General features: G+C 42.1%; 2 protein-coding genes across 8 annotated transcripts; both read right to left on the bottom strand.

The window, feature by feature from the left end:
• Positions 1–385: 385 nt before the first annotated feature.
• Positions 386–19,415, bottom strand: LOC106815596 (phosphoglucomutase-2-like). Of its 7 annotated transcripts, none has more exons than XM_014820079.1 (18): positions 19,251–19,415; positions 18,948–19,047; positions 16,958–17,025; positions 15,687–15,806; positions 10,730–10,818; positions 8,692–8,776; positions 8,308–8,415; positions 7,488–7,657; positions 7,043–7,166; positions 6,484–6,647; positions 6,080–6,174; positions 5,268–5,350; positions 4,239–4,332; positions 3,217–3,346; positions 2,879–2,981; positions 2,609–2,695; positions 1,491–1,624; positions 386–1,131 (listed from the first exon to the last, which is right to left on the bottom strand). In XM_014820079.1, exons 1-18 carry the CDS (start codon positions 19,314–19,316, stop codon positions 1,026–1,028), a joined length of 1,926 nt encoding a protein of 641 aa, XP_014675565.1. In that variant the 5' UTR covers positions 19,317–19,415; the 3' UTR covers positions 386–1,025. The 7 variants fall into 7 exon arrangements, with proteins under 7 accessions (XP_014675565.1, XP_014675573.1, XP_014675581.1 ...); XM_014820087.1 differs by lacking the exon at positions 4,239–4,332 and adding an exon at positions 4,032–4,125; XM_014820095.1 differs by lacking the exon at positions 15,687–15,806.
• Positions 19,416–19,955: 540 nt separating this feature from the next.
• On the bottom strand, positions 19,956–25,262 carry LOC106815497 (SAC3 domain-containing protein 1-like). Its single transcript, XM_014819964.1, has 9 exons — positions 25,255–25,262; positions 24,945–25,016; positions 24,605–24,733; positions 24,224–24,385; positions 23,569–23,775; positions 23,206–23,346; positions 22,155–22,341; positions 20,912–21,107; positions 19,956–20,595 (listed from the first exon to the last, which is right to left on the bottom strand). Exons 1-8 carry the CDS (start codon positions 25,260–25,262, stop codon positions 20,970–20,972), a joined length of 1,044 nt encoding a protein of 347 aa, XP_014675450.1. The 3' UTR covers positions 19,956–20,595; positions 20,912–20,969.
• Positions 25,263–25,620: the final 358 nt, after the last annotated feature.

Raw genomic sequence — 25,620 nt, 5'->3', positions numbered from 1 at the left:
CCTCCCCCCGCTCGGCAGTCGCCTTGGCTCTCATCGCCTGGTCGGCTTACAGCGCCGCGCGAGGAGCAGGGGCGTGTACAGGGGTCCAGGGAGTCCGGACCCCCCTTGCTCGCCAGAAAACGCATCTTGAGAGGGTCTAATTTTAAAAATTTCTGGGGGAGTGCCCCCCAGACCCCCTTTTCGCGTGCTCGCAACTTTGGGTTACGGTTAGACCCCCCCTGGTACAAATCCTGTACACGCCCCTGCCGAGCAAATTGCCAATATTGAAAAACGAACCCCCCCCAATAGAAAGCTGGCTACGGGCCTGTTATAGTGACTATTATTTTGTGTCTGTGTGCATACTATCAGGAGTAAGATAATATAGATCTATATTATCTTACTCCTGATACTATTTATACCAATATCTGCATCTAGCACACATACACACACCTACATAAACATCATTATTTTTGTGACCTATCTATATCTGATATCTCTGCTTGAAAGATATCTGTACAGAGCTGATATACCTTCTCTACATTCATATGTTCACGCACATGCAGACATCTAATACAATCTAGCAACAGTAGAATAGTGATACTCGGATACAATATAAATACAAACTACACATCACTAAAATAATTAAAGTACATGCCCTGATACGTTTTGGTTCTATTTCAACACAACATAGTGCTATCCTATATACCTTCGTATGAGCTATCACCTGTAATCTATCCATCATAGTTCTCATCTTACATCCATCATAACATTCTCCATGAATTTAACCATAGCCCTCAGTGTGTGTAGGAAATAAACGTTTTATACGTCAAATAATTTCAGCTGAATAGTACATTTTGTCGGGAGACAGAAACGGAAAGATAGGGTTTATCCAATTGTTTTTCAGAACTGATTGAACAGTTTCCATGTAATACATGATTTAACACTGCCTCACACATATACATCGCTACAACCACAAGCAGCAGGTCAAAGCACATGCACTAGCCATGAATAATGCTCACCGGATGGTGCCACCTGTCGGCAGTTTATTAGTTGCTACGGGCGATCAGGTTGTTGCGTTCTGGTTGGAAGAAGCGAGTGACCATGGACGTGACAAGATCGTTGAGTTCTGCCTCGACAGCCGACCTGTCCTGCCTGCAACCACAACACCATGACTTACCTCACATATGATTCTTATTATTGTGCAAAAATTCATTTGCATGCCAGCACTACACTCTATTGCACTTATTTACGTACTATGTGTATAAACTTACCCCTTTAATGGATCAGCACAGATGTGGTGTGTGTGTGTGCGTGTGCATGTGCATGTGCGTAGGTGGGTGCGTGCGTGTTTGCGTAGGTGGGTGCGTGCGTGTTTGTGTAGGTGGGGTGCGTGCGTGTGTGTAGATTTACCCCTTTGATGGATCATCACGGATATGCATTTGTGTGTGTGTGTGTGTGTGTGCGTGCGTGCGTGCGTGCGTGCGTGCGTGCGTGCGCGCTTGTAGACTTACCCATTTGATGGATCAGCACAGATCTCTGCGTAGTATTTTATCTTCGGCTCGGTTCCGCTCGTGCGGATTGTGGCTACACAACCATTTGTAAATGTAAATGTGATCATGTGACTCTTTGGATCCACAGGTAGAATCTACAAAATGCCCATAGTGTGAGAATATTTAATTAATTCAGGCAATAATAATAGTATGAATGATATGGACGATTGTGACAGATTTCATCATTGACAATTTTTCTCGTGCAATATTACAATGCTCAATGTTGAGATTCAAACAGTCTCAAGTTTTTAGTCAAAAAATCATTTCAATTTTCAACTGAATGTCAGATTCAATCGAAATAGCATCGTCAAGTTATACACAAAAAGTGGGATACACCGAACGTTAGCTGATGATTGGAAAATATTTGTTCACATGTAAAATAGGTAGGATCATTAAGCTAAAGTCACACTGGGGCCGGACTGTCCACGGATTACCGCGGATGGGGCAGGATCTCCCCGGACCGTAAAATTTATAATCCGTGGCGATCCGGGTGAAAAAAAACATCATAGGGCCGGATCGGGCCGGACCAGCACGGCAGCGCCACGGACCATCCTGGATTGAGCCCGGATGAAGCCGGCCCCAGCACGGAGTCACTACAGACCGCCCCGGACTGCCTCGGACCGCCACGGACCTGATCCGGCCTGGTCCGGCCCCGTCCTGGCCCATCCGTGCTCCAATCCGTGTTGGGTCCGCCTTGATCCGTAGTGATCCGTGGCCGACAAAAACGACACGGATGGCCACGGATGGGCCCGGTTCAACACGGTGCCACTACGGACTGTCCCGGACCTACCACGGACGCGCCACGGACCGTCCAGGACCACCCCGGATGGGGAAAACTTCCCGGACCGTCCCGGATCACCCCGGAAATTTTAAACAGTTTAAAACTTCCGGGGCGATATCCCGGAATACGCAGGACCATCAAGGACCACCCCGGACCGGGCCGGACCGTCCAGGACCGTCCAGGACCCAACAAGGATCTCTCCCCGGATCAGTCCGGCAGCGTCCGGCCCGGTCCGGGAGCTTGGTGTGTCTTTAGCTTTAGCAAGTCTTACAATCCTAGCAAGGCCACTGACACTTACTGGCTTGTTGTCAGGCTGGTTGTTGTCATAACCTGTAGTTAGATCTCTGATGTTCTTAATCTCATATTTACCGCAAGCCTTTGGATGCTAGAGAGAAAGTGAAAAGTCTGGGTACATCTCAAGTTAAGCTATTTTTAGATTGATAACTTTTAATTAGATTAATAATTGGTTAAACCAACACAGCAATTTGCATAAAATGATATCAACATTACACTTTCTTTTCTCTTTCCTCCAAACTGTATCGCTAACAAATGTGGCTTCAGAGCTTACAGATCCGGTTCCTTCATAATCCCTAATTCTCTGGAACATGGCATCAATGACTGTTTGGTCGTGGCAGATGTAGTACGAGTTGTTGGTGATGTGGTAACCATATCTACAAAACAAAATAACAGCTTTACAGTTATTAGCATGAAGTTTAGCTGCAGCTCTCTCCCTCATCTCTGCAATCCACCACCATCTTGATCATTATCACCATTATTGGCACCAGCAGCACTGAGAGCAGGATGGGAAAACTCAATACAAAAACTAACTACGCAAATACTTACATAATTTATATTTGCCTTACTACAAATACATCTCATATATGTTGTCTAACAGTGAATACTTACATCTTGTATATGTTGTCCAGCTGCTGGGTGATAGAGATTCCTTTATATGCCAGCTGTGTTGCCATCTCACTCATCACCACTGCAGCACTGATGCCATCCTTATCCAGAACTCGACAGCCACACATGAAGCCTGTAGATTCAAACACAGTCAAACACCCCCACACTCACGCTTACTCACCAGACCGGACTTCCTATCCCTGATAGGAAAAGACAACGGTGTTGCGCATATTCCGATATAAGAATCAATTACCATAAAATCCATGCAAGTCATCACTAGGCACAATGAGCAGTGAACGACAGAATTGAATATACCAAAACTGAGTTTGCCCTAAAACTACACATACACACTAAGATGTACAGTCGATGCAGTTTGTATACCAAAATCTGTTCACCCAGAGTTATGTTATCACACCTAATAAATACTAAGCATCACTGCAAGCACACTCAGTCAAAACTGCAGGGGTAGAAATAAACTTTTCATAAATAGAGTCCAACATACTCCATGTCCTCAATATGAGGGAGTCTGCAGTTTTTAATATAAAACTAAAAGTAGCAATAACAAATGAAACAAAAGTAGAATTGCTGAAATGACATAAATGCTTGTGTTATCTGCTGTGTCTATAACACGCTGAAAGCATCTAATGTAATGTTTTCAATGTTCTTATATAATTAGATTTTTAAAGTAGAAATTTTAGGGCATGTCACGGACATTCTGATTGACAAATCAGAGAGCCCGAGCAGTAAAACAGAAAACACTTGACTGCGGACTCATGTTAATTTCAACCCCTGTATCTGTTGGCTAGTCCATCACCTACCAATTGCCTCCTCAAATGCTAACAACACCGTTTTCCCATCTGCCCTGAGATCAAGGGCCTTGTTTGCCATCCACTTAAAACCCGAGAGTGTCGCCTGAAATCAGGGTACAAGCTAGTGATCATAGTCATTCACTAAAGCTAGACAAGAGAGAGAGAGAGAGTGCAGTGACAAGTGCAGGACAAGCACGACAACGACGTTTATGTTACCTATAGACTCTTCAAATGCCAGAAGCACAACTTTGCCCTGCTTCTGTAGCTTTACTGTCTCGTTTGCCATCCACTTGAAACCAGTGAGTGTGTCCTGCAAACCCCAACGTTCAGTTACGAACCCTTGGTGCTACATTTTCCTACCCACCCACGCACACATATGCACAGATGCATACGCATACAGACACCGACACAGACACACATGCATGATACATGTTGATGCACACACCTTAAATTCATACACATGCACACACAGGCGCACACACGCGCACACTCAAAAGTACGCATGCACACTCCAAAGTACGCGTGCACACTCAAAAAGTACGCGTGCACACTCAAAAGTACGCGTGCACATTCAAAAGTACGCACGCACTCAAAAGTACACGTGCACACACGTGCACACACACACACATACACAAACAGACATACACACACACACACACAGTCGCACGCACGCACGCACGCACGTACACACAGACACACACACACACACAAATCTTCAGCTAAATGCACACAAAACAAACTCTATGACCACGAATACAATTCTATTACATTGCAATTCAACATGCCAAAATTACCAACTGTTCAAGGAACATTACTGGGCATTACCCTATCATCATCAGAACGTGTGCATGAACAAGCTAGTTAGCACAGCGGTTAACCATTATACATTACGCGTGCAAGTATACACGTTGTTAGCACAGTAGTTAACCAATATTTAGCAGTGGGAAAGAGAGTTAAGTTAAGAGTTATTTCGCACATTCGTGACACTAAGGCACGAAGGGTCATTGTCGTATCAGGTACTACATATATGTACCCGAGGTAGTTCTAGGTTGTTTAGTATTATGTTTATATTTTTATATGAAGTATGTTTAGGGTTAGGGTACACTTCTGTAGTACAAGTCTGGTACACTTTGTGTATACATATATGTACTTTGGGTACATATATGTAGTACCTGATACGACAACGACCCCTTCAGCGACACTAAGAGGCACGAGGGAGCGAGGGGCCGATGGACATCTACATACTGCGTGGTGGAATCCCTCCTTCTTAGCTATGGATCGCAGCACCATGGTGCTCACAGTGCTGCTGATCATCCACACGTCTGATGCTGCAACACATACGCACACACAGCCACAGGCAAATATTACTTGTTAATATTTGTGTTTACGTGGCTCAGATGACCACGTAAAAAACCCACCTAGTTGGCGTAACCGTGACAGGTTGATGTTAGTAAGGGCATACAGTCGTGAAAAATCTGCTTCAATAAATTGTGCAATAAGAGCTGCTAAAAACTGGACCGAGCCAGATTTCCTGGAGTGGGTTCTACTGATGTAGATTTAAACCCTTGAGTCCAGTATAAAATAAAGTAACCGAAAAAAAAATTAAGGGAGATCAGCAGGGGGCATGTAGCAATGGTGAGGGTGGTGAAACTAACGGTGGTGGGAGTTGGTGGTGGCGGCGGCGGCGGCAGTCGTCATCGTGGTTCTGGTGGTGATGTGGGACAACTGGAGAGGAGGCAGGGGTAAGGGCATGGGTTTAAATCTTCCATGACTTCCCATGCAGTTAATTGGTAGCTGTACTATCCAAAGTGATATTCAACAATACTATCCACATACTATCCAAACCATACTATACTATCCAAAGTGATATTCCCACAAAGTGAGTACAGTTATACAACACAAGGCAGCTTCCATATCTACCAGATTATCAAAGACATGTAACGACATTGACTGTTATTTGTGTCTGTTACCTTTATCTATTATTTTTAATATTTTATACCAAAGCAACGTTAGAGGATAATTTCCTAAACGCATGTCGATGGGATGTATTAGCTTACCCGGACTGTCAGGGTACTTCTCTTTATAGCATGTCCACAGCCACCAACCGAACAATGCACCCATCTCGTTTCCACTGAACACCTTCCATGTGCCACTGGTATGCATATAAAAGATTGCAAACTATCAACACAACAGACAGTCAGATAAAAAATTATTGACAAACAATAAATTATATGTGAAGTCATGTCACCCGACTGCTACCATATCTAAACATGTGGCCAGTAAAGACCAGAATCCACTCATACTATAAACATGCCTTTCAAATTCAAAACCATCGCTATGCATCTATAATGCAATTACCATGACAACACAAACAACAACGACATCCACTGCAGTCTTAGTTTTAAGATCAGTGATGCTACTAACACGGCAGTGACGCGTGCTCACAGGTGGCAGCGCGTACCATGACTGCTTCTCTGCGATCGCGAGGCGGTCAGCATCCGGGTCGTTAGCGATGATCACCGTGCTACCGTGAGCATCTGCTGTTGCCATGGCGAGGTCAAGTGCGCTCTTGCCTTCCTCTGGATTTGGGAACTTCACCGTCGGGAATTCTGGATCCGGCTCCACCTATGGAGTATTCGAACAGCTAAGTTAGCATCGACGAGTCGCGTCTGGTACATGTCCTCCATGATGGTCACCTACAGTCAGCGCAGACTCAATAGATGAGCCCGATTGACCACCTACTGAGCAATAAGGCCATCTGGTCACCTGCAAGCATGTACATGTCTTGACAAATGTAGTGTGCACTAGGCATTACAGAAAATCCTAGCTGGAATCCTAACTAAATCTCGCTGTACGACAAATATCGTTATTAGATTATCAACAATTTGTAAAGGATTATTTCACGAGCATATAAATAATATATTTCATGCACTTAACTATAGTTCACGGGCTCTTGGTTATTTGTAATGGAAGAACCAAGTAACAGCCACCAGTAGCAGGACATCCTTCACTACTCATACCTGCTCCTTCACCGGGATCGGAGGGTTAAAGCCAAACGCCTTGTAAGCTTCCACCACATAGTTGTAGCCGACTCCATGCATGGCGGTGTAGGTGAACTTCAGCGGAGAGTTGACGTTAGTGCTTCTACACAACAGAATCACGCATAATGTCACCGGAAAAATTGCACTTTGATTCTTGCTGACCAGATTTTGCGCTTCTACTGCTGACCGGCTGATGGTGGACGGATGGACACATGAATGTTCGTGTGGATGAATGCTAGTGCAAGTCTACCGGCTAACTACTATGTTATATAAACAGCAATCAATAGCGATGCAATTAGAACATCATTGTCACTCAGCAAACATTAGCACTACTACAGCTACTGGTGATGCAGACGTGGAACTCATCAAATGTAATTTCCATGCAGCGTTAACTTAATTTATTATTTCTGGATACATTACTCACTTGTGCAATGCCAGACTGAGGATGTCCCTGTAGTAACTCTCCATGATTTGTTGTAAAGGGTCCACCCTGAGCGGACTGGTCTTTGGCAAGGTCGCATCCCACGATGAGGCAAGTGGGGTTAGATTTTCGAGGATGCACGCCTGGATGCCTTTGTCATGAGGTGAGATGATCTGAAACCGTTAAACAGAAAGAACGAATTCATAGTCAACGCATGATACAAAGATTAATTCTAATATTCTATGTAAGATTTATTTAACCATGCTGGCCAATCATACACATTGCTGCAACCTGACAACCAAACATCACACCAGTAGAAGAATGAGAATGACACCAGATGGCGTTGGTAGTCTAACCTAATATGGCTTACCTCAACCTTTTTTAACCAAACTATAACGTTGCAGAGAAACAAGATATTTTAAAATTGGCCATATGCGTTTTACTATTCGTGTTCGATTTTTTTATCCTAACCCGTTACAGAAGCCTAGTGTAGGGGAGAGCTGAAGCTAGTGTGATGGTGGTGTGTGTGAGGGGGTGTAAGCTAGCATGGCTCATAGGGTCTATGTCCCCCAGGGTACTGCCGGAACGTACCCTGGTAACTATCTAGCGGACATGGTTAGGGTTAGGGTTAGGGAGTAGGCGTAGGCGACTCCCTAGACTCGTTAGTGGAGTAGGCGAGGTACGGTCCGGCATATTAGATAGTAGTATTTAGTACCAGGGTACGTTCCGGTATACCGGACCGTACCCATGGCACGTTCCGGCAGTAACCTGGGGGACATAGACCCTATTAGCACTAGCATGAGGTGGGTGTGCACGAGGGTACCTGTGCTCCATTGTCCCAGTAAACCTTGTAGCCGTTGTCGTTCTTTGGATTGTGGGAAGCAGTGACCATGATGCCTGCATCGCAGCCTAGGTTAAGCACACTGTATGGCTGCGAGTGAAGGAGAGATAGTGATAATAAGCACATCAGCCAACAGTTGCTGCTAGGAAATATTTCAGTTAGAAAGCAAAATTCTCTAGTATATATGATCATCAAACATATGACCAGGCAAATAGCTCAGTTGTCTTTCTGACTAGTTGTAAAACTACTGCACAAAACCTATACAGTCAATGAGTATCGATACTGTGAGTGTAGGTTCAGGACATGTATGTCCTGACATGGATGGCGGGCATATATGTTTCCATTTCACAAGTTTAGCAGCCTCACCACAAACGGAGTTGGCACGATGCGAGAGAACAGGTAGACCTTCACTCCAAGATTGATGAATATAGCTGCCACTAGATTAGCCCACCTGTATGGAGGAAATGGAAAAGGGTAAGTTATTTCAGTATAGACATGTGACCTCTAGATAGCAATGCTATGAATCTATTGAAATATACACATTATTTGCACATCATATCTTATAATAATAATAATTGTAATAATAATAATCATCATAATGATAACAATAATAAAAAGATATTTAATGTTTGAGATCATTGTATGTTATTTAATGATGCAGAATTTCTATATAAAGTTCCATGCACACTTTAATACTAGTGTCATGTAACACGCTCTAGATCCGGTTGTAGTTTTAGCAGTCAGAATTCCAGCATAAGGTGATAACAGGGTTCTCCTAGCTTTTTCATTATAGCATGGGGGTGCTGCCTTTACGGTTCTAGTTGCAAATCGCCGAAGGCGGCTTGCGTGCTAGGGAGGTCCGGGGACTATGATATTTAGCATGGTGGCTATATTTAGAGTGGTGGGTGCATTTTAGGATGACGGGGCTCGACAATAGCCTGGCGGGCTGCCAGGCTATAAGTGCTCTTGGAGAACCCTGGACGTGATGCGGCCATGATACCAAGGCTCGCCGAGGATTGACACTTTGTGTCTTCCAATCACAGTCTACGCCGCCCCTTTATCTTCTAACTTTTAAGTACAATACTATTCGAGCATGGAATCCCCGATCTCAGGAACTAGGGCATTCTGCTAGGCTAGAACGGTTTCCTACGATAGAGTTTGGCACAAAAACGAAAATAACACGCCGTTTAGCGCACTACGCTACGTACTTTTGTTGCATTTTGGCATCTCCGTAATAAGAATAAGCCCCGCCTTCTTCGTTGATGGGCATGAATGGGGCGTCAACGACGTGACCCGTTACTGCGTGTAGGTGTTTCGCGAGACTGTTTGCTTTTCGTATATAATGAAATGCACGGCCGATGCATTTCGCATCGAACAAGAAAATTTTCTGCATTTTCACCCGCTGTCGGAAGTGAAAGAGTGCGTCATTCATTGAACAACTCAATAAAACACACACAATGTTCGAAGCACGTAGCTAATGTTTACGTAATACGTAAATATGGGGATTTTCAATGAAATAATGCGTTTTTATATGTAGGCCTATTTACCACGATTTACGTATAGAAACTATATGTTATTTTTACTGATTTCTCCGTATCTTTCCTTGAAGTTTTCATCGTCTTTCAATGCCTTTTGATAGGTTTTCTGCGTGATTATTATTTTGCGCAGGCACTCATTTTGGAAATCCTCCAACATTTTTACTTCTTCCTTAGTTAAGTTAGTCCATGTTTCACTGTTATTTAGGAAGGAAGGTAAAACTGTGCATTCGTATAAGTTCACTCTTACTTCTATAGTATGATTTCCATAATTTTGCTCTTCTGCCCATGATCATATTTCCATCATCATAAACCTACATTTTTCAGTTCGGACTCTTATCATATCGTTATAACCTCCTATATCATTAATTAAATCCCCTAAGTATAAATATTTGGTGCATTTTTTTATTACTTGGTTGCCTATTAATATCTCCTTCTCTATCCTTTCTTTGTTTGTGAATTTTATAACCATTGTATTTGTTTTGTTCATATTAAATTCTAATCCTTTTGATTCAGCTAATCTGGAGCATGACTGAGCGATTTTTGTTACTGTTTTATAATCTCCAATTCCTAGTATATCGTCCATATATAATCATTGTCATCTTCTAAAACTACAGACCATCCGCTGACCGCTGTGGAGACGTGTGCCGGGCCTCGAATTTGGCGCACGTCTCCACTGCGGACAGCGCTTCATACTTGAACATCCCCGCGGTCGCGTGCGCATATCCCGCGGAACTGCGCGTCTCATCCGCGCGCAGCGCTTAGGATCAACAGCAAAGCTGTGCCACGCAATCTTGTATCATGTCTCTCTGGATAATCAAGTATATCACATAGTACGTCATCAATTACACACTATCAGAGATACGCACCTCTCACTGTTGTGGCGCGCGTCGTGACCTATAACGATCCCACGCTCCTTCAGGTTGGGACAGCTACGTAGCATGTACGCCGCTTGACCCTGAAGATGAAAAAACAGGCACGAGATAATACTTCACCATATATTTATGCAACTCACTCATATCTATTAAATGTTGTAACCATGCTAACTCTATCAGCGTAAATTAATCATTATAGACGCATACAAGACGTTTAGATGCTTATGGCAAATGAAAAGCATGGCTGCGTGAGGGGAATTTAAGTTGACTAAATTCAACATACATCCCATGGAATAAAAAAAGTCGTGAAATAAGGTCATGAAAAGATGCAGTTTTGTAAGCAGTTTAAAAAAATTTATCAATGTGCTACATCATTGCACTATAGATGTTATACATATAATACAAGCAGTTATAACTACACAGATTGCAATTTTTGTTATCAGAGGAGTTACCGATCTGGCATCGGCAGATAAGTGCATGTATTTAGGTACTGGCGGAGTAACAGGTACAACGATTGCCACGTTAACACAATTACATCATTTGTTTTTCTTGTTTTTTTCGAATGTGATCTTCATATCCATTAGTTATGAGATACAAACATAACATCAAGTTAACGGGCAATACCTCAGCAAAGATAAAATTATGCAAATAATATACCTTATCGCTAACTTAACTTCAATTTCTCACGTCCAACGTCAGGCAAGTGCTTGCATTCAGCTGAGCTCCTAGAGCTATGCAGCTAGTGCACCGATAAAAACAGTATATTTTCGGTGCAAATCTCATTTTACGTCAGAACGTCAGAAAATCTTTCTAAGAAGTGTCTGCAAAGGATTGATGCAAATCCAGACCGTGTGTGCCCTACTTCACACACCGCGAGTAGGAGATCGACACACACAAGATATCTCTTTGTCTCTTTATCGACAATGCAGATATGAGAGAATGTTGGACAACAACAGTCTCCTGTTCGGGATTTTTACATGCATCCTCAATTGTGTCCTTGACATCGTATGTGATATCACAACACTAATATACCATGCTGCCTCTGCAATTCATTCTCGTCATAAGCACATTTTTGGCTTGAAATGTCTATTCAGACAAAATGGCCATATTTAGCTCAGAAAAAGTCTGACCTTACGATCAGTGAGCGTAGCTGGGACTGACAACGTCCTTGACCCTCACTAGTAAAAATACGATTACTATATGTTATTTGCATGACGTCACACCTGAATCCGAGATACAACCTGAATTCGCAGAGGTAAAAATACATCATGACACTCGTATAATAGCCAACACAATTAGACAACCTGGCCGCAACTTATGGGTGCACGACAGTATGATGTGCCAGGGTGCATCGATGTGTGCAGGGCAATAGTAAACAGAGAGGTGAATGACGATTAATCAGCAAGTCAGCTGGCCTGGGTAAAGGGCATAAACTCGACAATACTTACAAGACTCGACAAGACAAAAAACTATCTCTCGCTGACACACATTTCACTGGATCGAAATGCACTGGCCGAGCCAGGTGCGTGGTTCAATCTACGAGCATCTGTAAAGAGACCGCTGTGAACTCCAGTATCATAGAGGCACGCAGGCGCAGGCGTAGAACAAGCTCCACACGAACATTACTCTTGTAAAGAACATACACAATGGAAGAGATATAGCAGTGGCAGAGAGATATAGATACAGATAGACAGAAACACAGAGACAAAGAAACGGAAAGTGAGAAAAAGAGAGAGAGAGAGAGACAGAGGGAGAGAGAGAGAGAGAGAGAGAGAGAGAGAGAGAGAGAGAGAGAGAGAGAGAGAGAGAGAGAGAGAGAGAGAGAGAGAGAGAGAGAGAGAGAGAGAGAGAGAGAGAGAGAGAGAGAGAGAGAGAGAGAGAGAGATACAGAGACAGAGAGACAACAGAGACAGAAATATTGTAACAGAGATTCACAGAGACAGAGAGGCACATTGGAAGAGACGTAATTTATAGTGACAATAAGATATATTGGAAGAGCCACACAGTGGGAGATAGGCAGTGAAAGAAAGTCAGTGACAGACATAATAGAAGAGGGATACAGAAACAAAGAAACATACTAGGAGACATGCGACAATGAAATAGATGACACCACCTCGTTCAACGATTGGGAAACAAGTGTAGAGCCTGAACATGGCCGACACTGCCTCAACGACCAAGGTCATCGCTCCACGTGAGTCGCATCAGGTAGTGAAGCCTGACGGAGGATGGGGATGGGTGGTCATCGTGGCATCGTCAATCGTCATGATGCTAGTGACCGGCATGCAGAAGTCATACGGAATCTATATGCTGGACATCAAAGACAGACTGAAGATAGATACCACGAAAGCTTCACTGGTGCAAGGAGTAGGAATCGCCTCGGCATTCTTAGTAGGTGAGAGATAAACAACTGGAGACGAAGGGAGGGAGAGAGGGGCAGGAGAGAGGGAGAATTAGAGAGAATGAGGAGGGGCGGGGGTAGAGTGAGGAGGAAAGAAAGAGAGAAAGAGGAAGAAGGCGAGAGAAAGAGAGAGAGAAAGAGAGAGAGAAAGGAAGAGAGGGTGAGTAAGAGGAAAGGGAGAGGGGGAAGAAGGAGAGAGAAGGATAGTGGATGAAAAGAGCGAGCTCGAACAACACAACTTTCTTGGTGCTTTGAAAGCCAGAGAATTTCTGGAAAAGCACTTTCCAAATAAACTGCATGCCCCAGTCAGGTAATAGCTGTACCACACACGCCACGTACCACATGTAGAAGAGTATTATTTCTATTATCATATCATAAGATATTGGTAGCCGTTCAAGTCCTACGGACAGTAAGGGATAGTAGTACAGAAGAGGTATACGAATAGATATAGTACTGAATATAGCTTGCAACTTGATATCTGGGTATAGCATCAGTGCACTCACTTATACAGTACACAATCTATTATCCGAAATTCTGAAAACCGAAAAGCTCCGAAAACCGAGTTGTTTCGTGGAGGTCGTCTGCACACCAAAGCTTGCATTTGGCATTACTCATACATATTGTACTGTACCGGTACAGCACTTGGCCTCTTGAAAACTTGGGTCTTTGGTTTTACTACTGGCTAGTTGCAGGATATATGGTATGTATATCTGCACTTTACTACCATTCCAAAATCCAAAAAATTCCGAATTCCGAAACGTATCTTGTCCCAATAATAGATTGTGTACTGTAGTACTGTCAAACTAACATAGTTATGGATATGCCACAGTGAGTGGAGTGAATCTAATTATTGCAATTTAGAGTATTCCATTTTCCCTTGCTCCATTTAGAGCATGTCCCGTATTAAGATGTGATATATAGAATCAGGGTGCATTATCTTTAATATAAATTGATTAATGGGTAGAGAGAGCAGAGAGGCGGAGAGAAGGGAAGGGAGAGGGAAGACAGCCAGCCAGAAAGTCAGCCAGCCAGCAAGACAGATAGACAGCAAGATAGATAAACAGACACACAGACAGACAGAGTAAAAAGGGGGGAGAAAGTGTTTGTGGTGGGGGTGGTGGGAATGGGAGATAGAGAAAGGACAGAAAAGGATTTATTGTATTCTTTACTATGACGTATGATGACAGGTCCTTTCACCAGCGTGATGATAAAGAGTTTGGGTCACAGAATGATCACCATCATCGGTGGTGTGGTGGCATCTTTAGGGCTGTTCCTTGGTTACTTCAGCTATAATCTGTGGATGCTTGTCTTAGCCATAGGCATACTGAACGGTAAGTGCCCTAGTACATTGCACACATATCTCTCACATGACATCACACACACGCACGCATGCACGCACACGCACACGCAATCTCAAAACAATTACTGGAATCGGTGTCCAATCCAGTCTGCAAAATAGGCGAAATCTAAATGAGTTCCAACTCTACAAATACAGAATAGTATAGAATTACAACGTAACTGTACACCAATAGACTTAACTGTATCTCATCGTGTGTGTGGGCTGATGTGAGAGCATCAGTAAGCATCTGTATGGACGTTCTGCACTACATACTTACTCTCAGTTCACTGGCTTATATGCTGCAGCGCATCAAAATGTTTCCGATATTTAATAATGCTATGAATAAATATGATAATGCTCTGCAGAAAAGCAAGCACTGTGATTGGTTTGCTACTTCCTCTCCAATGGAGATCAAGAGCTCCACCGTGCATTTTTCTTGCACTATAACATCGTTGTGTTGCGTTACGTTGTTAACAGGCGTTGGTAACGGGATGCTGAACATCGTTGCGTTTGCCGTCGCTAACGAGTACTTCGACAAGAGAGCAGCTACGGCATGCGGCATCATTCTCGGTTTCAGCGGCATTGGCGGATTCATCGCGCCCTTCCTCAACCAATGGTTGGTGCAGGAATACAGCTACACCGGCGCCCTCCTCATCAACAGTGCCCTCATGTTTCACGCCGTCGCCTGTGCTGCCATCTACCGGCCGCTGACGCCGCCCGACGCGCAGTTTCCGGCTGAGCTGCCGATGAACGCCAGCACCAACGAGCTGCTCGAGTATCAGGAGCTGCAGGGCGCCGCGCGATCGCCAGATGCCAACTCTCGCAGCACCGCCAGCTCCACGCGGAGCGTCGCCACGACGACGACGACGAGCGGGAGCGCGGAGCGGCCGAGCAGCGCGTTCGCGTGGGAGATCTGCTGCAACGCGCGCTTCTGGGTCTACAGCATCTGCGTGATGCTGCTCGACGTCGGCTTCTTCAACGTGACCATCTACCTGCCGCTGCGCAGCGGCGAGCTCGGCCACGCCGGCGCCGAAGCCGTCGCCGTGAGCCTGTTCAGCGCGGCGGACGCCGCCGGCCGCCTCGCGTTCAGCACCGTCTGGGACACGGGCGTGTTCCGCAGCGTCTACGCGCGCCAGCTCGGCCACACGCTCGCGACGTGCGCCGCCGGCATCGTGATGGCGCTTACGTCGGTCGTCGACAGCTACACGCTGTACCTGATGTGGACGAGCCTGTTCGGATTGTTCGTCGGCATCGCGCTGTCGCCGACGATGGCCATGGTGAAGGACATTGCGCGGCCCGAGCGCTTCTCCGACGCGCTCTCGCTGATATTCCTGCTGGAGGGACCGATAACGTTCATCTCGCCGCTGTTCTTAGGTAGAGTACGATTCGAAAACCTTGTGCGTCCGCTGGAAGAACGCATTTTACCTCTGTTCCCGGGGTAGAATATATTTTCATCTACCTCTCCGATTCCTCTACCTTCTTTATCTAACCACTTCTTCTCTTCTTGTCTATTATTTATATTTATATGTAGAGATGCATAAATTCATAGAGTATCCACAAGGTTACGCTATTGGTTGGGGCCTGTACAAAGTGTGTAGAAGTGGTGTAAGAAAATTTCATTTTCTGCATAACTTCAACATGCATATGCTGCACAGAATCAGTACAGAGAAGCACCACGTATAGACGTTCAGTTGCATGTTCAGACTAATCCAGGGAGACATGTTTACTTCCAGGTGTGATCTATGAGAACAGAGATGACACAGGGTTGGTATTTCTGGTGATGGGTTTGTCGATGGTTGGCTGCAGTGTGCTGAGCACAGCTCTCCCCGTCCTCACGAAATTCTACTACCATCGCAAAGCGGCCAAGCCACACCATATAGAGAATCAAGCCGAAGAGGAGAAAGAGGAAGAAGATTGCGAAATTCCCGTAGAATCAGCCAAAGGCTTCATCTTCATGACGCACTTATGATCCTTTACATGAAATGAAAAACCATGACTTCAGGGTTAGATATTAACTTTTTTTACAAGGCAGCAACTACTTGCTGTCAGAGAAAAAAGGCAAGCGCCAAATTTATGGTGCTCATGGTAATCTTTGGTGCTTTTACTATGGTTTGTTAGGAATTTCTAGGCATTTAGAGCAGGCAGCAAACCTGTTGCTTGCTGCCCTTAATTTTGAACTCTGTACTTGTACATATATCTACACTGATAATCAGTGTAGTTAAACTCCTTGCTAGAAGTATAATTGTGTAAATGATGTATCCCTATTCAGAATTTTATATGGGCCACTGCATGGCTGTATTTGTTAGTCTTCAAATTGGATCGCTTGTCGCAGTTTAAATCTTAGTGTGATTGAATAACACTGACTTGTATAAAATGTAAATCTATTTTAACAAGCCCTTGTTAATTATATAAGGTGAGGTAATTAGAGATGTTTAGGAATGGATGAGCTTCATAACTGTATTATGTCTGTGACTATACAATTTACCTGTCCTGTTTGTATGATGGTGAGATCGTTCATCTGGGCAAAGCCAGCACCCATGTTTCCACGTATACCTGTTAATACAAAACTGCAGAATTCTCACACATGTATTAACAGCCTTCCTTGTTCAGGCTATAACTAAGTGACATTATTACTGGATTAAATACACGTATATATATATTATGTAACTAATCTGATTGTTTTTGCTGACTGATCACTGAATTAGCATTAAAATGACTATACATGTAAATGCATTTTTTTTGTCAGATATAGTCAGTTATGCCTGCCCAAAAATCATTAGCAGCATGAGTATTATTTACAACTTCATGGTAATACTTCTGAAACTTTCCAATTTGAAAATTAAACACTGTAAATTTGAAAATTTCGTGTTTAAGTCTACTTTTTCTGACCAGACATCTGTTACACATGTATATTTAGACTATAGCAACAGCCTGGAGATACATAGCTTTTGAACTGTAGGCCTACTGATCAAGAATGGTTCCAAACTCAATGAACATGTATTTTAAGGGAGTACTTTTCCACCAGGTAAACAACTCTATATTTGCAATGCTGTTATTGGACCATAGAGATTGCAATGTTCATCACTGTACTCAGCAAAAAATACATCGTGTTTTCTGACACTAGCGACAGCAAGATTAGCAGTAGTAAGCCTACCCATTAGCACTACCAGTTACAGCAGCAATGACAGCAGCACTATTAGGAGTATAAGCAACATTAGTAGGCAATAACAGTTAGAGCAGCTAAAAGTTAAGAAATATTAGAACTTTTAACCAATCCATTTAAAATATCACAGTAGAAGATAAAGATAAAATATTAAATGGAAACAGTGACAAGCATAGCAATTTCCATTGAAGAGGCATTTAAAAGTTGTTTTGGTATAAGGGTTAAGCTGGGTTTACACTATCAACTTTTTGCTGAAAAGTTGATGAGCTGATAACCTTTTGAACTCATCGACCGAAAGTCGGCAGTGTAAACGTAAAATTTAAGCGCTCAACTGGTTGAGACATTAGAACATATTCTATTTTCTCAACTACAACAATACAATCGACAACGTAAAAACTTATCATCTCGTCGACTTTTCCACAGTGTAAACCCAGCTTTAGCTGATATCTTGGTTTCCTAGCTTGAATGTGTCTACACTGGATGCAGGGTTACTGTAGGAATCACAGCAATGCGTCGACCTCACCACACCTAAGACTAGCTATAGTACTATAGCCCACGTACATTGACTGCCGCAGGGCTATAGCACATTGTCGGCTGGAAATACCAACTGCAACCTGCCACCACCTGTCCTCACGAAAAATGGATCGCAAAACGCAAAATTATCGGGCTTTTTAACACTTATCTATCTACGTGGACATCTCACCTATCTTTTTGAACACTTTACACAACTTTACACCATGTATTTATCCTTTTATTCCACAAAGTAAGCACTACTGGAAATTCCCGTTTGAATTCCCATTAATTCCCGTTTGAATTTCTGGCGTGCGAACGCGTGACGTCCCCGGTATTGTATAATATACATGAACCAAATCTGTAGGCAAAACACATGGCATGTGTATGCAATACCGGTGACGTCACGCGTACGCACGCTAGAATTTCAAACGGGAATTTCCAGTAGTGCTTACTTTGTGGAATAAAAGGATAAATACATGGTGTAAAGTTGTGTAAAGTGTTCAAAAAGATAAGTGAGATGTCCACGTAGATAGATAAGTGTTAAAAAGCCCAATAATTTTGCGTTTTGCGATCCATTTTTCGTGGGGACAGGTGGTGACAGGTTGCAGTTGGTATTTCCAGCTGACAATGTGCTATAGCCCTGCGGCAGTCAATGTACGCGGGCTATAGTACTAGAGCTAACCTAAGACATGAACTTTACTTCTACTTCTACTTTTATACTGACCAGCCCAGTCCGCAACGAATAACGTCCTGGAGAGTTTATTGCAATAATGAATAACGATATTACTAAAAACAATACCAGCAGTGCCGAATTTCATTCTGCTGGTCAACAAAACTCTCAACTTGTTGACATCCTTCGCTTTTACAAGTCCTTCAATTTCTCGCTTCGTTATCTCATTCTGGAAAATATAACAATTCATGCAAATGCATATGCATGTACACACATATCAGTCACAATTCCTGATCACACAGACAGCCTTAGCGAGTTAATGTCTAAACTATAACCAGTCAAACTAAAGTTGAGCAACAAAACATAAACATAAACATGTAAATCAAACATAAATTTATATATTGTTGGTTATGAATAAGCAAGTAAGCTTACTTTATCCCATTTCAGCCACTGTCGAATATTATCATCGAGCTCGTTGTCTCCTGTACGGGCTGTCATTTCGCACAAGGTAGGCCTATACAAGCTAAATTAACAATAACACAAATTAGTATTTACTTTCTCAGACTCATGTAAAGACGACTGCACCAGATTTGCGAAGTTGGCAACCGCACAAGCCTAACCACCTACTAAAATGTGTTTTGCCGGGTAAAAAATAGTAACGACATAAACTGGTCAAAATTTCATGATTAGCAGTACACTGGTACGGTGCACCTATAATAATTTATTTGGATTAGTCATTTAGTATTGTGTTTTATATCAACTCTTAAAATTAAATGGTTAACTCGACACTCAGAAGGTATAAAATGGTTAGGCGGATTAATACACGTGAATTATACGCTGTGATAATAGTTAAGAACTTCAACCAGTAGATGGCGTGCGGAGTTCATTTTTGTCTTGTCGATTCTATTCTATTCTAGAAATTCTAAAAATAGATATCACAGAATTGTTGTTTTGCGTACGGTCCAAAAATAGGCACTGAAATCTTACACCCAGATAAATTGCGTACGCTTACATAATATGATATGCACCCAAAAGATGTAATATCATGTACAAATTGTTATAGTCATGTTATAGTCATTGACATTGGTCAAGATTTTTTCCACGATTGGTATCTCGATTCAAATAATGAAGAAAATATGAAGTAATCCATGCATTTAATGATTTATTACAAGTTATAAATATCATCAACACAGAGCCAACATTATAAATAATGCATAAATAATGACACATTTGTCAATTTCATCATATATAACAGAATACGCACAGGTTGAGCGTGCATATAAAATTGGGACATACAATATATAAAAATATGATTTCTCCATATAAAAGCTTAAAAACAAAGCATTAAATAAAAAATTATGCCAAGCAATAGTTTTACAAGTCATGTAAACAGAGGACCAAGTATACACAACAGCTCACAGATTTAACGTGTGGCAGCACAAAAACTCTAGCGACCACTGGTGTAAAATTCAGCAACAGAGCCAGCTAGGTTACTCCCGTGGCTGGTGTAGTAACTAAACGTCAAGACACACTGCAGCAACAATGACCAACCGTAACGTTTAAAGACATTTTAGAAAGTGGAAAAACTGTTTCCAACGAGCTGTTGCACACGCACTCGATAACGCCTGGCGATGACCACAGCGACAAAAATGTATAATCTATTTAAAAGCGAAAACACATTACACTTCGTCCGTGGAATGCACTCGTTGTGTGGTCAGCGATTGTGTCATGATGGTTAACGTGGGGACCTGTCAAGCCAATCGTTCTTGTCCCAGACCTGAGTGCAAATGTTGTTTTTCGAAATTTAACAGATATTTACGCAAAATAAAATTAAACTAGATGCAGCCAATTACTCTTTATAATGCAAGTATTAATACAATTAAACTATTCTACGTCAGAAAAACTAGCCCATTACTGGCCTGGTTTATTAGCAAACGAGTTTAACTCAAGGGTTCTCCAAAACGGACCTGTGGAGGTGGCATTATATTGTGTAAAATGATTTGCGACAAAGCGAAGCACTACACAGGTAGAGCTATAGATGTCCATGTTAGTACTGTGTTACAACTATAAGTATAATACTAAAGCCCGTGTACCTGGCAGATTGAACGTTATGTTGCTTCCAGATGTTCACAACGTACTTGTACTGGTTCCTCAGGATCTCGCACCTATATATGCATGACTTGCCTTCGTCGACTCAACCTTGTGCCCAGTGGCCTGCGATTCTAAGGAGGCATCAGTTGGCACGTCGATTCCGGTTTCTGCCATACCTACCCTTCCTGATTTTCTGTACTGTAGAGATACAACAGAGACAAAAGCATATCAACTGATAGCCTAACCAAGTTGAGACACTAACATCAATACACATGGTCTTTCGATGAATGACCATATCTTGGAGCTAATCAAATGACAATTCTAAGAAATGGTCATACATTGAAAGATGTATTGACGTTAGTGTCGCAGGCTGCATGGACATGTCAAGGTGAAATTCACCAGTTCAGGGATACTCTCTGCCTGTCCGATATAATAATAATACATCTACATAGGCTATATGTGTGCGCACGTGTGCGAGTACGTGCATGCGTCATATATGATGAGGCTGAATTCAGCATATTCAATAGAGCTATATAAAAGATATTGGGAAGATCTCAACACACTCGCCGAGATAAGGGGCTCATTTTTTGAGACCCTGTGACGGCAATGTGATGTAGGTAACAGTAATCTTGGCAATATATGATGTACAAATGCAAACTGTAGTGATGAACAACCCTGATTAGGTTTTATGCAGTCAGGATTACCGCATATGTCTGATTAAATTGCATCTACTAAGAGACACTAAGCATAGAATAGCTTGATCTGAAATATTTACAAATGCATGCGCCCAATCACGAATGCACACACATATGCAAACACAAACTCATTACGAGCATCATAAACTTTTAACACTTATTACAAATTGGTATGCAATGCCAATTTGCCACACGTATATTCACTTGTCACGTCTCTGGGTTCGAGAGAACACATCTGTAACTGCCACTCAGAATATGAACAAGTTGTTGGGAAGATCCAATAGCTTCTCTCTCTGCTTCTTTAACATAATTGCATTTCTTTGGCGCCTGCTACAAAATCAAGAGCAAAATTAAACTTATAAACAAATAATTCATACAAGCAGCAGTAATATAAATACAATGTATACATTGTAAATCTGTTATGACACATCTTGAAGCAAAATTAAGTATCACAGGCAGATCACATCACTTTAGCTTTAGCTTACTCGAGCATTATTTTAATGCAACTGTTCATTTATTAACATCAGTGCACTACGAATGGTACACTCACAGCATCAGCATCGTTCCAAGCTGCTTTTATAAAGCGTATCCTTTTGCCATCAATGGTGATTCCATAGTAGCGACATAAGTCCGCTGCCATGCACTCTGTATCCAGCAGCAGCAGGCGGCGTAGCTGCTCCACAGGATATGTCAGTACTTTACTGCTGTAGGCCACTGACATTTGCTGAATTGTTAGCCTGTGAGAAAACATGACTACTTGAAACATACATAACATCAAGAGCTCATAAGAGAGGAGTATGACACCGTTTTAACAGCGTTTTGCATAGTTTTCAACTTGTAAATATTCTATCAATATAAATATTCAATCAACTTTACCTTGTTTTCGTCTAAGATTCTCATATGACACCACCAATTTACCTGAAAATCGTATGTGTTCTTCAAAAAAGTTCTTTGAATACGACACGGTTTCATACAGTTTTCCCAAACTTTTGCATCTCCGCGGCCAAACTTTGTTATCGGATTAGTGTTCTATTGTCTCTAACAGGACGCTGGGGGCTGTTGGGGATATTAGGCATCCAGCGTGCTAAAAATAAATGTGTGCTCACGGCGAGCTAGCAGCTGATTTGAGCTGTGTTGCCATCGTGTTCCTGATGATAAGGAAGCGAAACAAGTGCTGTTACTGTGCTTACCTAATATCCCCAGCATCCCGTAATTACAACCTGGTGCTGTCGCCGCTATATCAAGTTTGGCCGCGGAGATGCAAAAGTTTAGGAAAACTGTGTGAAACCGTGTCGTATTCAAAGAACTTTTTTGAAGAACACATACGATTTTCAGGTAAATTGGTGGTGTCATATGATTAAGGGAGAATCATAGACGAAAACAAGGTAAAGTTTGAACATATTTATTCACATATTGATAGAATATTTACAAGTTGAAAACTATGCAAAACGCTGTTAAAACAGTGTCACACTCTTCTCTATTATGTACTCTTGATAACATGCAGCAGTAGTGTCAGTATTGGTGTGACTATTTAAGCATGGATCAGTTTAGCATCGGCAGTTGCACTCTCAGAGATAATTTGACTCAGTAAAAATATCTACCTGTGTAGCTTTGGTACATGTCTGTGCATCGAACACATCTCTAAAAATGTCAGTTTCCTCACGAGACGAAATAAGTGAACATAGTTTCCTTCCATGTATGCTCTGTTTAGATTCAGTGCAAGCCGAACCTTGGCACATTCCCTAAAAAACAAAAATGTGATTAAAATGTTTTCCGAATAAATAACGACCGGTATATAAGAAACATATGAACATAACCTAATGAATGCAATGACATACTGTTCAATGTAACCTGGTAACATTTACGTTAGGGAAACAACAAAAGATGTCTGTGAAACATCCGTCATTGTTTTTTTGCTGTGCATGAAATCTGAATTTCCCTTAACGATAATTGCGACTACGCACCTGATATCTCGGTGACATTCATATGCATGTAGCATAGCGTCAGTGGATCCGAGGTTGAACAACAGATACAGAGCTTCGAGTTCCTGCGCTTCCTTTATGGGTGGATTGCGCATGTTGGAAAAATTTACCAGCAGCATCTTCATGCATTCCATCGCTTGTATGTTGTTCAGGTGAGGATCGAAGTTTGCAAGTGGCTCTTCACATAACCTTCACGTGGAGAGCGAAACAACATTAGAACATTCTGAGAAACCTTGGGATAGTGTAAATGGATTTCAGTGCTGATATAATCAACTAATTTCAAGAAAAATTCCAAATTTGTTATTGCTCCCATCTGGTGACATGTTGAAATAATAAGCAATACAGCTAGACACAAACAACAGACTGCTTGCCAAAACTGTTGCAATAGCTACAAATTTCTAATACTCTCATGGTAATCTAATAAATAAAATTTCTAATAACATCGTCCAGGTAATGGAAATGGAAATGAAGTCATTGGTTATTTATTTGAAAAGCACATATTGCTGCTCTAGTTTATTACAGCATTATATGTAACTCATGAGTTGTCATTGTATAATTACTAGTCATAAAATCACAAAAAAGGTGAGAACTGTAAATGTTTTTATAATTAGTTTAATATCTAGGAGAGTTTATCTACCTGTAGCTTGAGTAGAGGTAGAATCGTATACACTGCATCAGAATTTGGCAGGTGTCATCGCCTGGTAAATGCTGAATGACTATATCTTGTCTCACAGCTCGGATTCTGTCGGCGACAAAGTCATAGACGATGTTCCATGGCACGTCTTCCCTAGGAGCAATCCTGTCATTGAACCAGAATTATACTGTTTATGACATACAAACTAGATACCGGTATCGAATTACAATACACCCTGCCGAGCTGCTACTGTCCCATTGTGCATGAATCAAATTCCAGGGTAGGTATAACTTAAAATTTTCTATGACCCTTTATTATGTTAACTGAACAGGGGCGACTTCTTTTGCTCTGATGCAGTGTTGTGGTTATGAATAGTGCACTTACTTTTCTAGGAGATAGTTCATCGTCGTTGCCAGTACAGGAGCAGGTCTCAGGTCCCAAGGATCAGGAGTGGCTTTCCCAGCCGCACAGCGACTAAAAGCTTTAACTGTTTTGCTAACATCTGCTTTTGACCTATATGTGATACTGACATCAGTTAACATTGTGTTGTACATGCGCTAACATACTACAAATGGAAACAATCAAAAATTATTATGTTTTAATAATATGAACATGGTAAACAAACTTGGAATTCTTTTTGTATCAGAAATTTGTTCCGATTTTGGCACTACTGTACACTACTGGCACTGACACTCCACTGCACTGCCGGCCATTTGGAACCTACCTTTTATTCTTAACATTTTTCTGTGTGCATTCTTCTACTTCGAATTTGTGAAGTAATTTTTGATGTTCACGCCTGCAACAAGTTTAGTAATGTTTAGTAATTAAGCTACACATTAAGTACGGTATGTGTACTAATCAATGGTGTAGTAATGGTACTGTGTATACACTGTATTGTAATGCTGTAGATTGGCCTTTAGGCTCTATTACTATCAGTAATCCATCACAATTCACATCACTAAGTCTGAGTCTCGACCACTACTACGAATCCGACTACTAGGGCCGAAGGATATAAGATTAAGAGATGTCCACACTTGCACATGTCGCACATTGGCGAAAATGCATTGTGGACAGCTCTTAGTCGTATATCCTTGATGACCCACTACTACTACTAGTACTTCTATTACTATTGCTGAAGAGGTAGTTGTCGTATATGTAGTACCCGAGGTGTCGGCGAGTATGTCGCCTACGCCTACTCCCTAACCCTAACCATATCAAATAGTTACCTCGGGTACATATTATACGCCATTATACGACAACGACCCTTCGTGCATTAGGCCCTACTATTAGTATTAGTACTACTACTACTACTAGTACTACTACTAGTACTAGTAGTAGTAGTCACTAGTAGTACTAGTACTTAGTACTAGTAGTATTAGTGTGACGCATCAGCCTGTAAG

Source organism: Priapulus caudatus, unplaced genomic scaffold (assembly GCF_000485595.1).
Source record: "Priapulus caudatus unplaced genomic scaffold, Priapulus_caudatus-5.0.1 Scaffold29, whole genome shotgun sequence".
NCBI classification, from domain to species: domain Eukaryota; kingdom Metazoa; phylum Priapulida; class Priapulimorpha; order Priapulimorphida; family Priapulidae; genus Priapulus; species Priapulus caudatus.
This window is presented reverse-complemented; position numbering and strand designations above follow the sequence as displayed.